The sequence below is a fragment of the Panulirus ornatus genome, chromosome 2 (genome assembly GCF_036320965.1).
Source record: "Panulirus ornatus isolate Po-2019 chromosome 2, ASM3632096v1, whole genome shotgun sequence".
In the NCBI taxonomy this organism is placed as follows: domain Eukaryota; kingdom Metazoa; phylum Arthropoda; class Malacostraca; order Decapoda; family Palinuridae; genus Panulirus; species Panulirus ornatus.
Window position 1 is genome coordinate 96,777,573 of NC_092225.1, and position 16,797 is coordinate 96,794,369.

Sequence of the window (16,797 nt, forward strand, 5' to 3'; positions counted from 1 at the left end):
CATCCCTCTTACCCTCTCATTATTTACTCTATCAGACCACCTCACACCATATACTGTCCTTAAACGTTTCATTTCCAACACATCCACCCTCCTCCGTATAACCCTATCTATAATAGATAGCTCATGTCTTGCAACCATATAATATTGTTGGAACTACTAATCCTTTAAACATACCCATTTTTGCTCTGCGAGATTCCATGGTTCCATTCACTGCTAAGTCCACTCCCAGATATCTAAAACACTTAACTTCCAGCAGTTTTTCTCCATTCAAACTCACATCCCAACTAACTTGTCCCTCAACCCCTGCTGAACCTAATAACCTTGCTCTTATTCACATTTACTCTCAACTTTCTCCTTTCACACACTTTATCAAACTCAGTCACCAACTTCTGCAGTTTCCCACTCAAATTAGCCACCAGTGCTGTATCATCAGCAAACAACAACTGACTCACTTCCCAGTCTCTCTCATTCCCAACAGACTGCATACTTGCCCCTTTCTCCATAACTCTTGCATCTACTTCCCCAACAACCCCATCCATATACAAATGAAACAACAATGGGGACATCACACACCCCTGCTGCAGACCAACCTTCACTGGAAATCAATCACTCTCCTCTCTTCCTACTCATACAAATGCCTTACACCCTTGATAAAAATTTATAACTGCTTTTAGCAGCTTACCTCCTACACCATATACTCTTAAGTCCTTCTGCAAAGCATCTCTATCCACCCTGTCATATGCCTTCTCCAGATCCATAAATGCCACATACAAATCCATCTCTTTCTCTAGTATTTCTCAAACTCATTCTCCCAAGCAAACACCTGATCCTCACATCCTCTACCACTTCTGAAACCACACTGCTCCTTCCCAATCTTATGCTCTGTACATGCCTTCACCCTCTCAATCAATAACCTTCCATACAATTTTCCAAGATTACTCAACAAACTTATGCCTCTGTACTTTGAAATTCATATTCATCCCATTTGCCTTTGTACAATGGCACTATACATGCATTCTGCCAGTTATCAGGCACTTAACCATGATCCATATATACAATGAATATCCTTACCAACCAGTTAACAACAGTCACCCCCTTTCTTAATAAAGTCAACAGCAATACCATCCAACCCCGCTACCTTGCCAGATTTCATCTTCCACTAGGCTTTCACCGCCTCTTTTCTCTTCACCAAACTACTCTCCCTGGCTCTCTCACTTCACACACCACCCAGACAAAAGCACCCTACATCTGCCACTCTATCATCAAATACATTCAACAAACCTTCAAAGTACTCACTCCATCTCCTCCTCATTTCATCACTGCCTATTATCACTTCCTCTCCTTGCCCCCTTCACTGATGTTTCCATTTGTTCTCTAGTCTTACGCACATTATTTACCTCTTTCCAATACATCTTTTTATTCTCCTAAAAGTTTAATGATACTCTCTCACCCCAACTCTCACTTGCCCTCTTTTTCAACTCTTGCACCTTCCTCTTGACCTCCTGTTGCTTTCTCTTATACATCTCCTGGTCATTTGCACTCCTTCCTTGGAAGTATCATCCAAATGCCTCTCTTTTCTCTTTCACTATCAACTTTACTTATTTATCCACCACTCATCACCCTTTCTAATCTACCCACCTCCTTCTTTATAAAATAAAAAATTCTCCCTTAGTCCACAATCCTAAGAACTCAAAGCATTTTCATTTACTTAATAATTTGATATTTACATGAAAAGATATCACTGTATACGTATATGTAAATCTAATACTTGAATGTTGAATCAGATTCAAATGTCCTGTTAAAAATTACCTGACGGGGAACACTTTGCTCTGACAACTTAGCCTGCAAGTCCTTATTTTCACGTGTCAATTCCTCCAACTTCTTTCGCAAGTTGTCCATTTCCTCCCCTGAAGAAAAAATTTTTATATTCATATTTCATTGAAATGTAAAATATAAATGAACATCATATATACAGAGGACAGAGCAAAGCTAGGAGTGGGCATCTTCTCTCTAGATTCAAACTGGGGTGGCTGACTGCATTTGGATGTAACGTAACCAAGGCAGAGATAAGTAACATGTTTGAGGAAATAAAGCTGGATGTTCTAGCTTTGAAGTGAACAAAGATCAACGGTAATGGGGATGAATGGTTTGAAAATGTCAATTTGGTCTGGGATGACTAAAGATATTGAGAGGATACTGCAGAAACTGCAGAAGCTGGTGACTGAGTTTGGTAAAGTGTGTGAAAGAAGAAAGTTAAGAGTAAATGTGAATAAGAGCAAGGTTATTAGGTACTGTAGGGTTGACGGTCAAGTAAATTGGGAGGTAAGTTTGAATGGAGAAAAACTGAAGGAAGTAAAGTGTTTTAGATATCTGGGAGTGGATCTGGCAGCGGATGGAACCATGGAAGCGGAAGTGAATCATAGGGTGGGGGAGGGGGCAAAAATCCTGGGAGCCTTGAAGAATGTTTGGAAGTCGAGAACATTATCTCCGAAAGCAAAAATGGGTATGTTTGAAGGAATAGTGGTTCCAACAATGTTGTATGGTTGCGAGGTGTGGGCTATGGATAGAGTTGTGCGCAGGAGGGTGGATGTGCTGGAAATGAGATGTTTGAGGACAATATGTGGTGTGAGGTGGTTTGATCGAGTAAGTAATGTAAGGGTAAGAGAGGTGTGTGGAAATAAAAAGAGCGTGGTTGAGAGAGCAGAAGAGGGTGTTTTGAAATGGTTTGGGCACATGGAGAGAATGAGTGAGGAAAGATTGACCAAGAGGATATATGTGTCGGAGGTGGAGGGAATGAGGAGAAGTGGGAGACCAAATTGGAGGTGGAAAGATGGAGTGAAAAAGATTTTGAGTGATCAGGGCCTTAACATGCAGGAGGGTGAAAGGAGGGCAAGGAATAGAGTGAATTGGATCGATGTGGTATACTGGGCTTGACGTGCTGTCAATGGATTGAATCGGTACATGTGAAGCATCTGGGGTAAACCATGGAAAGTTCTGTGGGGCCTGGATGTGGAAAGGGAGCTGTGGTTTCGGGCATTATTACATGACAGCTAGAGACTGAGTGTGAACGAATGGGGCCTTTGTTGTCTTTTCCTAGCGCTACCTCACACACATGAGGGGGGAGGGGGATGTTATTCCATGTGTGGCGAGGTGGCGATGGGAATAAATAAAGGCAGACAGTATGAATTATGTACATGTGTATATATGTATATGTCTGTGTGTGTATATATATGTGTACATTGAGATGTATAGGTATGTATATTTGCGTGTGTGGATGTATATGTATATACATGTGTATGAGGGTGGGTTGGGCCATTTCTTTCGTCTGTTTCCTTGCGCTACCTCGCAAACGCGGGAGACAGCGACAAAGCAAAATAAATAAATAAATACCATCATTGTTACAGCAGCTGTGGGAATATGAGACAGAATGTAAGGAAGAGAGCCCCAAACTGATGAAGGCAAAAAAGAAAAAGAATCACAAGAAGTAGGTGATTACTGTTCATGCAATTGACCACAAGAGGAATGATGAAGAGAGATAAATGTTTCGGGAGCAGCAAAGCAAAAGTGTGTCAGCAGTTTTAATACATGGCATCAGGTATTAGTGAGGGGTAATATGAATATGGGTTATGTAGCAGTTAAGGGTATAAATGGGGCAGATGGAGTATTTAGTAAGGTGTAAGGCAATGGTGAACAGCTTGTGGAGTTGTGTGCTGAAAAAGGAATAGTGACTGGGAACACCTGGTTTAGAAAAGGGTAATACATAAATATATGTGGAGTAGGAAAGATGGTAAGTGGGCCTTTCTGGATTACATGATAGGGGTGCAAAAGAGAAACTCTGGGTTATGAATGTGCTGAGAGGATCAGCTGGTGGGATTCTGATCATTACCTAGCATAAGAGAGGATGAAGATTTGTAGAGGATTTTGGAAGAGGAAATGACGAGGATGAGAAGAGGGTGTCGAAAGTAAGTGAACCTGTAAAAGAGGCCTGTGTGAAGAGATTCCAGGAGGGACTGAGTGTATAATGGCAAATGAAGGTTGGGTAGTGGGTGAGAATTATCTATTTCTTATTATCATACTTTGTCGCTGTCTCCCACGTTAGCGAGATAACACAAGGAAACAGATGAAAGAATGTCCTAAGCCACCCACATACACATGTATATACATACACGTCCACACACACAAATATACATACCTATACATTTCAACGTATACATACATATACATACACAGACATATACATATATATACACATGTACACAATTCATACTTGCTGCCTCTATTCATTCCTGTCGCCACCCCGCCACACATGGAATGACAACCCCCTCCCCCCACATGCTCGTGAGGTAGTGCTAAGAAAAGACAACAAAAGCCACATTCATTCACACTCAGTCTCTAGCTGTCATGTATAATGCACCGAAACCACAGCTCCCTTTCCACATCCAGGCCCCACAAAACTTTCCATGGTTTACCCCAGATGCTTCACATGCCCTGCTTCATTTCATTGACAGCACGTCGACCCCGGTATACCACATTGTTCCAATTCACTCTATTCCTTGCAAGCCTTTCACCCTCCTGCTTGTTCAGGCTCCGATTACTCAGAATCTTTTTCACTCCATCATTCCACCTCCAATTTGGTCTCCCACTTCTTGTTCCCTCCACCTCTGACACATATATCCTCTTGGTCAATCTTTCCTCACTCATTCTCTCCATGTGACCAAACAATTTCAATACACCCTCTTCTGCTCTCTCAACCACACTCTTTTTATTACCACACACCTCTCTTACCCTTTCATTACTTACTCCATCAAACCACCTCACACCACATAGTGTCCTCAAACATCTCATTTCCAGCACATCCACCCTCCTCCGCACAACCCTATCTATAGCCCACACCTCGCAACCATATAACATTGTTGGAGCCACTATTCATTCAAACATACCCATTTTTGTTTTCCGAGATTATGTTCTCTCTTTCCACACATTTTTCAATGCTCCCAAAACTTTCACCGCCTCCCCCATCCTGTGACTCACTTCCACTTCCATGGTTCCATCCGCTGCCAAATCCACTCCCAGATATCTAAAACACTTCACTTCCTCCAGTTTTTCTCCATTCAAACTTACCTCCCAATTGACTTGTCCCTCAACCCTACTGTACCTAATAACCTTGCTCTTATTCACGTTTACTCTCAGCTTTCTTCTTTCACACACTTCACCAAACTCAGTCACCAGCTTCTGCAGTTTCTCACCCGAATCAGCCACCAGCGCTGTATCATCAGCGAACAACAACTGACTCACTTCCCAAGCCCTCTCATCCACAACAGACTGCAGACTTGCCCGTCTCTCCAAAACTCTTGCATTTATCTCCCTAACAACCCCATCCATAAACATATTAAACAACCATGGAGACATCATGCAACCCTGCCACAAACCAACATTCACTGAGAAGTAATCACTTTCCTCTCTTCCTACTCGTACACATGCCTTACATCCTTGATAAAAACTTTTCACTGCTTCCAGCAACTTGCCTCCCATGCCATATACTCTTAATATCTTCCACAGAGCATCTCTATCACCTCTATATTATGCCTTCTCCAGATCCATAAATGCTACATACAAATCCATTTGTTTTCTAAGTATTTCTCATTTTCTAAGTGTTTCTCACATTCTTCAAAGCAAAAACTGATCCACAGATCCTCTACCACTTCTGAAACCACATCGCTCTTCCCCAATCTGATGCTCTGTACATGCCTTCACCCTCTCAATCAATACCCTCCCATATAATTTCCTAGGAATACTCAACAAACTTATATATATATTTTTTTTTTATTTTGCTTTGTTGTTGTCTCCAGCGTTTGCGAGCAAGCACTAGGAAACAGACAAAACAAATGGCCCAACCCACCCCCATACACATGTATATACATACACGTCCACACACGCAAATATACATACCTGTACATAACCCAGACACTTCACATGTCCTGATTCAATCCACTGACAGCACGTCGACCCCGGTATACCACATAGATCCAATTCATTCTATTCCTTGCCCGCCTTTCACCCTCCTGCATGTTCAGGCCCCGATCACTCAAAATCTTTTTCACTCCATCTTTCCACCTCCAATTTGGTCACCCACTTCTCCTCGTTCCCTCCACCTCCAATACATATATCCTCTTGGTCAATCTTTCCTCACTCATTCTCTCCATGTGCCCAAACCATTTCAAAACACCCTCTTCTGCTTTCTCAACCACACCCTTTTTATTTCCACACATCTCTCTTACCCTTACATTACTTACTCGATCAAAACACCTCACACCACATATTGTCCTCAAACATCTCATTTCCAGCACATCCATCCTCCTGCACAAAACTCTATCCATAGCCCACACCTCACAACCATACAACATTGTTGGAACCACTATTCCTTCAAACATACCCATTTTTGCTTTCGGAGATAATGTTCTCGACTTACAAACATTCTTCAAGGCTCCCAGAATTTTCGCCCCCTCCCCCACCCTATGATTCACTTCCACTTCCATGGTTCCATCCGCTGCCAGATCCACTCCCAGATATCTAAAACACTTTACTTCCTCCAGTTTTTCTCCATTCAAACTTACCTCCCAATTGACTTGACCCTCAACCCTACTGTACCTAATAACCTTGCTCTTATTCACATTTACTCTTAACTTCCTTCTTTCACACACTTTACCAAACTTAGTCACCAGCTTCTGCAGTTTCTCGCATGAATCAGCCACCAGCGCTGTATCATCAGCAAACAACAACTGACTCACTTCCCGAACTCTCTCAACCACAACAGACTGCATGCATACTTGCCCCTCTTTCCAAAACTCATGCATTCACCTCCCTAACAACCCCATCCATAAACAAATTAAACAACCATGGAGACATCACACACCCCTGCCGCAAACCAACATTCACTGAGAACCAATCACTTTCCTCTCTTCCTACATGTACACATGCCTTACATCCTCAATAAAAACTTTTCACTGCTTCTAACAACTTGCCTCCCACACCATATATTTTTAGTACCTTCCACAGAGCATCTCTATCAACTCTATCATATGCCTTCTCCAGATCCATAAATGCTACATACAAATCCATTTGCTTTTCTAAGTATTTCTCACATGCATTCTTCAAAGCAAACACCTGATCCACACATCCTCTACCACTTCTGAAACCACACTGCTCTTCCCCAATCTGATGCTCTGTACATGCCTTCACCCTCTCAATCAATACCCTCCCATATAATTTACCAGGAATACTCAACAAACTTGTACCCCTTTAATTTGAACACTCACCTTTATCCCCTTTGCCTTTGTACAATGGCACTACGCATGCATTCCGCCAACCCTCAGGCACTTCGCCATGAGCCATACATACAATGAATATCCTCACCAATCAGTCAACAACACAGTCACCCCCTTTTTTAATAGATTCCACTGCAATACCATCCAAACCCGCCGCCTTGCCGGCTTTCATCTTCCGCAAAGTTTTCACTACCTCTTCCCTTTTTACCAAATCATTCTCCCTAACCCTCTCACTTTTCACACCACCTTGACCAAAACACTCTATATCTGCCACTCTATCATCTAACACATTCAACAAACCTTCAAAATACTCACTCCATCTTCTCACATCACCACTACTTGTTATTACCTTCCCATTAGCCCCCTTCACCGATGTTCCCATTTGTTCTCTCGTCTTACGCACTCTATTTACCTCCTTCCAAAACATGTATGAGAAAAGTGTGTGGCATGCAGAACGTAGGAAGTATGCAGGTGAGAGAAGGAAGTGAGAGGTGGAATGATGAAGTAAAGTTACTAGTGAAAAAGAGAAGTGTACAGGCAGTAGTACTTACAAAGAAAGAATTCAAGTGAATGGGAGGGTATACAGGCAGTACTTACAAAGAAAGAGTTCAAGTGAATGGGAGAGGTATAAGAGAATGTGTCAAAAGGTCAAATCCACAAATCCAGGAGCTGAAAAAGAGGGTAAATGAGAATTTAGTTGAGTGAATATCAGCAAACTTTATGAAGAATAAGAGAATGTTTGGAAAATGGTTAATAGTTTGAGAAAAACAAGAGAACATATGGGAACATTGGTGACAGAGGCAAATGGGAAGTGGTAAAATGCAGAGAAATGGTGAAGAAGAGTTGGAAGGAGAACTTTGAAGGACTGACTGTGTTTGATGATAGGTGGCAGATATAGGACGTTTGGGTCAGGGAGATATGCAAACTGAGAGTCATGGCAAGCGGTATGGTGAAAAGAGAGGAGATGGTGAAAGTCTTGCTTAAGATGAAATGTTGCAAGGAACAGCGGGAGTGGATAGAACTGCAATGAATTTCTTAAGGGTGGGCTCTATTGCTGATTAGTTAGTTAGAATTCTATACATCCCTGTCAGGACTTCTATTCCTATCATTCTATATCTCTGATGCCAATCCCTCCTGGAACTCTCATCAAGGGTGTGGCCAAGGCAAAAGAGTCTCCACTTCACCCTGTCTTTACATGCTTCCCTTGCAAACACCATTCCATGCATTCTTCCAACATTTCTCTCCCTCCAGAACTCTTCCATTCTATTTCACCATGTCACAGGTGGTCTTCCTCTCACACCAACTCCTTTAATCATGCTATCATACACTTTCCTTGTAAACTCTGCCTTGCATTCTTTCCAAATGCTCAAACCACCTCAAAGTATTATGCTTCACCTACTCTACAACTCCACCATTCATTCTCTGCTATAGCACATCTCTCCTACACCTCCTCATTCTTTCTTCATGCCATCCAGACATACCATATGCTCCTCTTAAATAATTCATTTCCACAGACTGGATTCTTGACCACCATGACTCATTCCACGTCCATGTTACAGCTGGATAGGTCAGGGTTGGAAGGACCATGATTCTCCTGTCCCTTATTTCTTTCTTCACTTTCTTACTTGCGTCTCTACCCATCATTATTCTATTGAGGGACCTAAAGACTCTTCTACTATGTACTAAACTACTTCATCTTCAAACATACCCATCTTCACCCTCAAAGACAGTGACTTTCCACACATTTCTTAATGCTCCCAGAACCATTGCCTCTGCCACACTACTCCCAGTTATCTAAAACACCACTTTCTCCAAAATTTCTAAATTTAACTCACAACCCAACTAACCTGTTACTTTGCACTGCTAAACCTAATAACCTTGCTTCGATTCATATTTGCTCTCTACTGTTTTATTTCACACACTATCCCAAACTCAGACATCAAATTCTACAGTTTCTCACTCAAATCTGCCACCAGTGCCATGTTATCAACAAGCAACAACTGAATCATCTCCCAGGCTCCCCATCACCAATATACTGCATACCAGCCCCTCTCTCTTCTACCCCAACCATAAACAAGTTTAATAACCTTAGTGACATCACACACCCTGGCCACAGACTATCACCTTCACGTGGAACCAAATACCCTTCTATCTTCCAACTCACATATATGACTTACTCTATTGAAAACACTTTTCAATGCTTCTAGCAGCTTCCTTCCCACACCATATATTCATAACACCTTTTACATGGCATCTTTGTCAACCTTATCACGTTCTCCTAGATCTACAAATCCCACACGCAACTACATCTGCTTCACCAAGTACTTACACACATTCTTCAGAGCAAACACCTAGTCCACTTATCCTCCATCAATACTGAGGTCAAACTGTTGCTCCCCAATCTGAAGCTTTGTACATGCCACCACCCTCTTATTAAAATCAATGCTCCCATACAATTTAAAGACAAACTCAACAAATGATACCTCTGTAATTCAAACATTTATTTTTTCCCCCTTGCCTTTAGACAGTGGCATTATATAGGCATTTTTCCAATCCTCAGGCACCTCACCATGATCCATACATACAATGAAAATTGTGATTAACCAATCAACAACACAGTCATCCTTTTACAGAAATTCAACTGCAATACCATTGACTCCTACTGCCTTGTCACACTTCATCCTATGCAAGGATTTCATCACCTCTTCTCTTTTCACCCAAACCACTTGCCATGACTCTCTCACTTCATATACCTCCCCAACCCAAACACCCCATTTCTGCCATTCTGTTATCAAATACATTCAACAATCCTTCAAAGTACTCATTCCATCTCTTTCACCTAACCTCTACCTGTTACCATTACCACATCTGCCCCTTCACCAATGTCATGTTCTCATCTTACTCACACTATTACTAACCTCCTTCTAAAACATTTTCTGAAAAGCAATAAGCTTTAATACTCTTATCAAATAAAAAATTATCATATATCCCATCTGCTACCCCTCAGAGCACACTGACTTCCAATAACCTGTCCTATCCATGCCTGTCAACTAACACATACTTCATGAATACCCAATGACCCTTAACCCCACTCATTCATGTATACTTATGTATGCACCATTTTTTAAACTAAGTATTCCTAATCACGAATTCTTTTTCCGCAAATAACAAGTTGTTCCTCATTTTCACAAACACTAAGTACTCCATGCCCTCAACTATACCCTCAAATACAGCATCATCAAAACTTCCATTCAAATTCCTTTGCACCATGTATGATCCCTTGCTGAATCATTCATTCATCTCCTACAAGAACAATGCTTTCTTCTTCATTCATTTCACTACCAGGTGCAAAAGGACTAACAATCACCCAGCTCTTAACAATCTTTACCACAGTCCCAAAGCATCTCCTTCAGCAGAGGTGCCATGCCCTCTTTTGCTCTTGCCCTTACACTAACTCTAGACTTTAACCCTGATCATTCCCCAGCCATTTTTGCTCCTTCCCCTTCAACACAGTTTCACTCAGAGAAACAACATCCACATTCCTGCCTCTCCTAACTTCTCTTCCTGGTTACATCCACATGCTTTTACACCCAAGCGTGAGCTTTGGAGAAATCCTTGATTGGTTCTTTGTTATTGTTCTTACAAAAAGATAATACATGAAAAGGAGAGTTTCCAGCTTTCACTCTGCTCTTAGCTGCCTCTTATAATCGGGAGATATACATGGATAGGTTTCTTACTACACTATCTCCAAGGATAGAATTAATCTAAGATTTAGGATAAAGAATATTATAAGGTATGTGCTGTCAATCAGCTGTAGAAAGGAATTAGGTACAAATAAAAAGATATATGTTGAATGATTTAACAAATGGAGGAAACAAAAACATTCAACAGGGAAAGAAATTCATATATTATGACTACCTAAGTAATAACTAAACTGTTTACACAAGTTTTGAGTAAGCAATTAACCGTTATATTTCATCACATTTCTCATGCTCAAACTGTAAATGGAGAGATATCCAGAATGAGTTCAAGTCATCAGCAAGTTTGGTGAATCAAGACATTGAACCAATACCTGATGAGGCCAGCAATTCACCTGACTGAGATGCATGAGAGTCCATGACTGTAGTCTGACGTGGAGGCAGCAGAGTGATGCTTGAGGAGACATGGTCATGTTGTACCCTTTGCAACTGCTGATGGAGCTGCTCACAGTTACGACCTAACTGCTCTATCTCTTTCTCCAAGGCCTGTTTCTCCTTAATGCTATCATCAGTCTATTGGATAAGAAATTAGGTATTACATATGATTATCAAACACTCAAAGTAAAATGGCAGCTTGTTCTTTTTCCCCAACTGACTGTGCCTACAATGTGAAAAATGGATTTATGTTATATATAATCAATAATTGGAGTTCACCATTTAGGAGACTCTTTTGCAATGATCATCCCCTTGAGGGAGTTCCTAGAAGAAATTTGCATCAGAGATAGATAGATAGGCTAACCACAATATGACCTTCAAGTTATATCATAGGAAAGTTTGTGGGATTTGGCTGTAAACTATACATGACACCAAGAATGCTGATGCATGCAAGTTAGACCATCATTCTTTTGTTCTTAACGCTACCTCACTTAGCTGGTGGAAGCAATTAGGAATTACAAAACTCAACATCCAACCATTACATCTTGCATAAATTCCAATAGCTACATAGATTTCCCTCATGCATTTGTGGTTTCCTGTGAGGCAGGGTGGCATTAGGAAAGGATGAAGGCAAGCAAGGATGGATCCCTGGGGATGGGGAGAAAAAATGCTTCCCATGTTTTCCCTACTTGTCGTAAAAGGAGGCTAAAAGGGGAGAAAGCGGGGGGCTGGAAGTCCTTCCCTCTCGTTTTTTTTAATTTTTCAAAAAAGGAACAGAGAAGGGGGCCAAGTGAGGATTTTCCCTCAAAGGATCAGTCCTCTGTTCTTAACACTACCTCGCTAATGCGGGAAATGACAAACAGTATGAAAAAAATGTATGTGTATGTATATCATTCATTATTCATTACTCTTAATCGCTGTTTCCTGCATCAGCAAGGTAGTGCCAGGAAACAGACAAAGAATGGCCCATCCACTCATATACACATATATATATACATAAATGCCCATACATGCACATATATACATATATAGTGGTGAAGTGCAAAGGAGATGGAGTGAGTATTATGAAGGTTTGTTGAATGTGTATGATGACAGTGGCAGATATAGGGTGTTTTGGTCAAGGTGGTGTGCAAAGTGAGAGGGTCAGGGAAAATGGTTTGATAAACAGAGTGAAAGCTTTGTGGAAGATGAAAGTTGGCAAGGCGGCTTGGATGGTATTGCAGTGGAATTTATCAAAAAAGGGGTGACTGTGTTGTTGACTGGTTGGCGAGAATATTCAATGTATGTATGGTTCACAGTGAAGTCCCTGAGGACTGGTGGAATGCATGCATAGTGCCTTTGTATAAAGGCAAAGGGGATAAAGGTGAGTGCTCAAATTAAAGAGGTATAAGTTTGTTGAGCATTCCTGGGAAATTATATGGGAAGGTAGTGATTGAGAGGGTGAAGGCATGTACAGAGCATCAGATTGGGGAAGAGCAGTGTGGTTTCAGAAGTGGTAGAGGATGTGTGGATCAGGTGTTTGCTTTGAAGAATGCATGTGAGAAATACTTAGAAAAAACAGATGGATCTGTATGTAGCATTTATGGATCTGGAGAAGGCATAGGATAGAGTTGATAGAGATGCTCTGTGGAAGGTATTAAGAGTATATGGTGTGGGAGATAAGTTGCTAGAAGCAGTGAAATGTTTTTATCAAGGATATAAGGCATGTGTATGAGTAGGAAGAGAGGAAAGTGATTGGTTCTCAGTGAATGTTGGTTTGCAGCAGGGGTGCCTGATGTCTCCATGGTTGTTTAATTTGTTTATGGATGGGATTGTTAGGGAGATGAATGCATGAGTTTTGGAAAGAGGGGCAAGTATGCAGTTTGTTGTGGATGAGAGGGCTTGGGAAGTGAGTTAGTTGCTGTTCGCTGATAATGCAGCACTGGTGGCTGATTCGGGTGAGAAACTGCAGAAGCTGGTGTCTGAGTTTGGTAAAGTGTGTGAAAGAAGAAAGCTGAGAGTAAATGTGAATAAGAGCAAGGTTATCAGGTTCAGTAGGGTTGAGGGACAAGTCAACTGGGAGGTAAGTTTGAATGGAGAAAAACTGGAGGAAGTGAAGCGTTTTAGATATCTGGGAGTGGATTTAGCAGCGGATGGAACCATGGAAGCGGAAGTGAGTCATAGTGTGGGGAGGGGGCAAAGGTTCTGGGAGTGCTGAAGAATGTGTGGAAGGTGAAAACGTTATCTCAGGGAGCAAAAATGGGTATGTTTGAAGGGATAGTGGTTCCAACACTGCTATATGGTTGCAAGGCATGGGCTATAGATAGGGTTGTGCAGAGGAGAGTGGATGTGTTGGAAATGAGATGTTTGAGGACAATATGTGGTGTGAGGTGGTTTGATTAAGTAATGAAAGGGTAAGAGAGATGTGTGGTAATAAAAAGAGTGTGGTTGCGAGAGAAGAGGGTGTATTGAAATGGTTTGGTCACATGGAGAGAATGAGTAAGGAAAGATTGACAAAGAGGATATATGTGTCAATGGTGGAGGGAACGAGGAGGTGGGAGACCAAATTGGAGGTGGAAGGATGGAGTGAAAAAAATTTTGAGCGATCGGGGCCTGAACATACAAGAGGGTGAAAGGTGTATAAGGAATAGAGTGAATTGGAACGATGTGGTATACCGGGGTCGACGTGCTGTCAATGGATTGAATCAGGGCATGTGAAACATCTGGGGTAAACCATGGAAAGTTTTGTAGGGCCTGGATGTGGAAAGGGAGCTGTGGTTTCCGTGCATTATACATGACAGCTAGAATGTGGCCTTTGTTGTCTTTTCCTAGTGCTGTCTTGCACATACACAGGGGAGGGGGGTGTCATTTCATGTGTGGTGGGGTGGCAATGGGAATAGACGAAGGGAGCAAATATGAATATGTACATGTGTATATATGTATATGTCTGTGTATGTATATGTATGCATATGTTGAAATGTATAGGTAAGTATATGTGCCTGTATGGGCATTTATGTATATACATGTGTATTTGGGTGGGTTGGGTCATTCTTTCGTTTGTTTACCTGCACTACCTCGCTAGCGCGAGAGACAGCGACAAAGTAAAAAAGAAATATTTTATTCATCATACTTAGTTGCTGTCTCCTGCGTCAGTGAGGTAGCGCAAGGAAACAGACGAAATAATGGCTCAACCCACCCACATACACAAGTATATACATAAACATCCACACATGCTCATATACATACCTATACATTTCAACATATACATACATATACATACACAGACATATACATATATACACATGTACATATTCATACTTGCTGCCTTCATCCATTCCTGTCACTACCCCACCACACATGCATATCAACATATATACATGCACATACATATACATACACATACACAGACATATACATACATATATACATGTACATATTCATACTTGCTTGCCTTCATCCATTCCTGGTGCAGCCCCGCCCCACAGGAAAGAGCATCGCTATCCCCTGCTTCAGTGAGGTAGCGCTAGGAAAACAGACGAAAAAGGCCACTTTCGTTCACACTCAGTCTCTAGCTGTCATGTGTAATGCACCAAAACCACAGTTCCCTATCCACATCCAGGCCTCACAGACCTTTCCATGGTTTACCCCAGACATTTCACATGCCCTAGTTCAGTCCATTGAAAGCATGTCAACCCCAGTATATCATATCATTCCAATTCACTCAATTCCTTGGCAGTGAATGAAACCACGGAAGCAGAGGTGGGTCACAGGGTGGGGGAGGGAAAGAAGGTTCTAGAAGCAATGAAGAATATGTGGAAAGTGAGAGCATTATCTTGGAGAGCAAAAATGGGTATGTTTGAATAGTAGTTCCAACAATATTATATGGTTGCAAGGAATGGGCTATAGCCATGGTTGTACAGAGGAGGGTGGATGTGCTGGAAATGAAATGTCTGAGAACAACGTGTGGTGTGAGGTGGTTTGATCGAGTAAGTAATGAAGGGTTTAAGAGAGATGTGTAGAAATAAAGAGTGTGATTGAGAGAGCAGAAGAGGGTGTATTGAGGTGGCTTGGACATATGGAGAGAATGAGCAAGGAAAGATTGACAAAGAGGTGGAGGGAACAAGGAGAAAAGGGAGACTAAATTCGAGGTGGAAGGATGGAGTGAAAAAGATTTTGAGTGATTGGGGCCTTGAACATACAGGAAAGTGAGAGGTGTGCAAGGAATAAAGTAAAATTGGAACGATGTGGTATACTGGGGTCGACGTACTGTCAATAGACTGAACCAGGGCATGTGAAACATTTGGGGTATGTCATGGCAAGGTCTGTGGGACCTGGATGTTGATAGGGAGCTGTGGTTTTGGTGCACTGTACATTGTACATGACAGCGAAAGACTGAGTGTGAACGAATGTGGCCTTTTTTTTGTCTGTTTTCCTAGCGCTACCTCCCCATGGGGAGGGGTAGTGCCGGGAATGGACAAAGGCAAGCAAGTATGAATATCTACATGTTTATATGTGTATAGGTCTTTGTATGTGTATGTATGTATATGCATATATGTAGATATGTATATGTATGTACATGTGTATATGTTGATATGTATGTATATGTGCGTGTATGGGCATTTATCTATATATACTTGGGTATGGGCCATTCTTCATCTGTTTCCTGACGCTACCTTGCTGATGCTGGAAACGTCGATCAAGAATAATAACTAAAATAATATATACATATGTGTGTGTGTGCGTGCATGTCTTTCTTTGTCTGTTTCCTGGCACTTCCTCAGTAACACAGAAGGCAATCAAGTATGAAAAAATATATATATCGATTTCATGCTATTTATGAGTGAAGAGCTTTACTCAAGTTCTAAAAGATCAGCCACTACAAATGGCAAAGCATCCAAGTTTGACCTTTCAATTTCTTTGAAAATGTTGTACAATACAAGTGATCAATTCCTATCTCATACACACATCAGTTTTCAATGAAGTGATATGAAAATTCTCATACTAATAAAGCTAGTAAGCACACAGCATATTCCAATGAAATGCTCCCTATCACAGAGTCACACAGACAGGAGCTACACAGATGTAAATCTTGTGTTATCTTATTGACTGGATGAAGAATATACGAGATAAAAAGGAATGGGGAGAAAAGGAAAAAAATAGAGGCAGGGCAAGTGCAAAGCACTAACCACAGGAATATCTAGGGTTGCAAAGAATGAAGTGTTATCAAGTGTTATTTGTGACAAGGAGAGATTGTATGTTTGTGGACAGAATACCTGCAGTCCACATGTAGGTGAGGTAGAAAGAAAAGAGAGCTACTTGAGTAAAAGTGCAACTCGAAAACCACCTAATCCTCCCTATAC

The 16,797-nt window shown here is 41.4% G+C and overlaps 1 protein-coding gene across 6 annotated transcripts in view; it reads right to left on the reverse strand.

Annotated features, from left to right (window-relative positions):
- Positions 1-16,797, reverse strand: part of LOC139758668 (uncharacterized) — a 260,280-nt gene that overhangs the window by 224,303 nt on the left and 19,180 nt on the right. For all 6 annotated transcript variants that reach the window (XM_071680307.1, XM_071680288.1, XM_071680282.1 and 3 more), the window contains exons 4-5: positions 11,419-11,596; positions 1,810-1,907 (exon numbers count right to left, since the gene is read on the reverse strand). In XM_071680307.1, the coding sequence (XP_071536408.1) occupies positions 1,810-1,907; positions 11,419-11,596 (276 nt within the window). The remainder of the gene's footprint in view (positions 1-1,809; positions 1,908-11,418; positions 11,597-16,797) is intronic.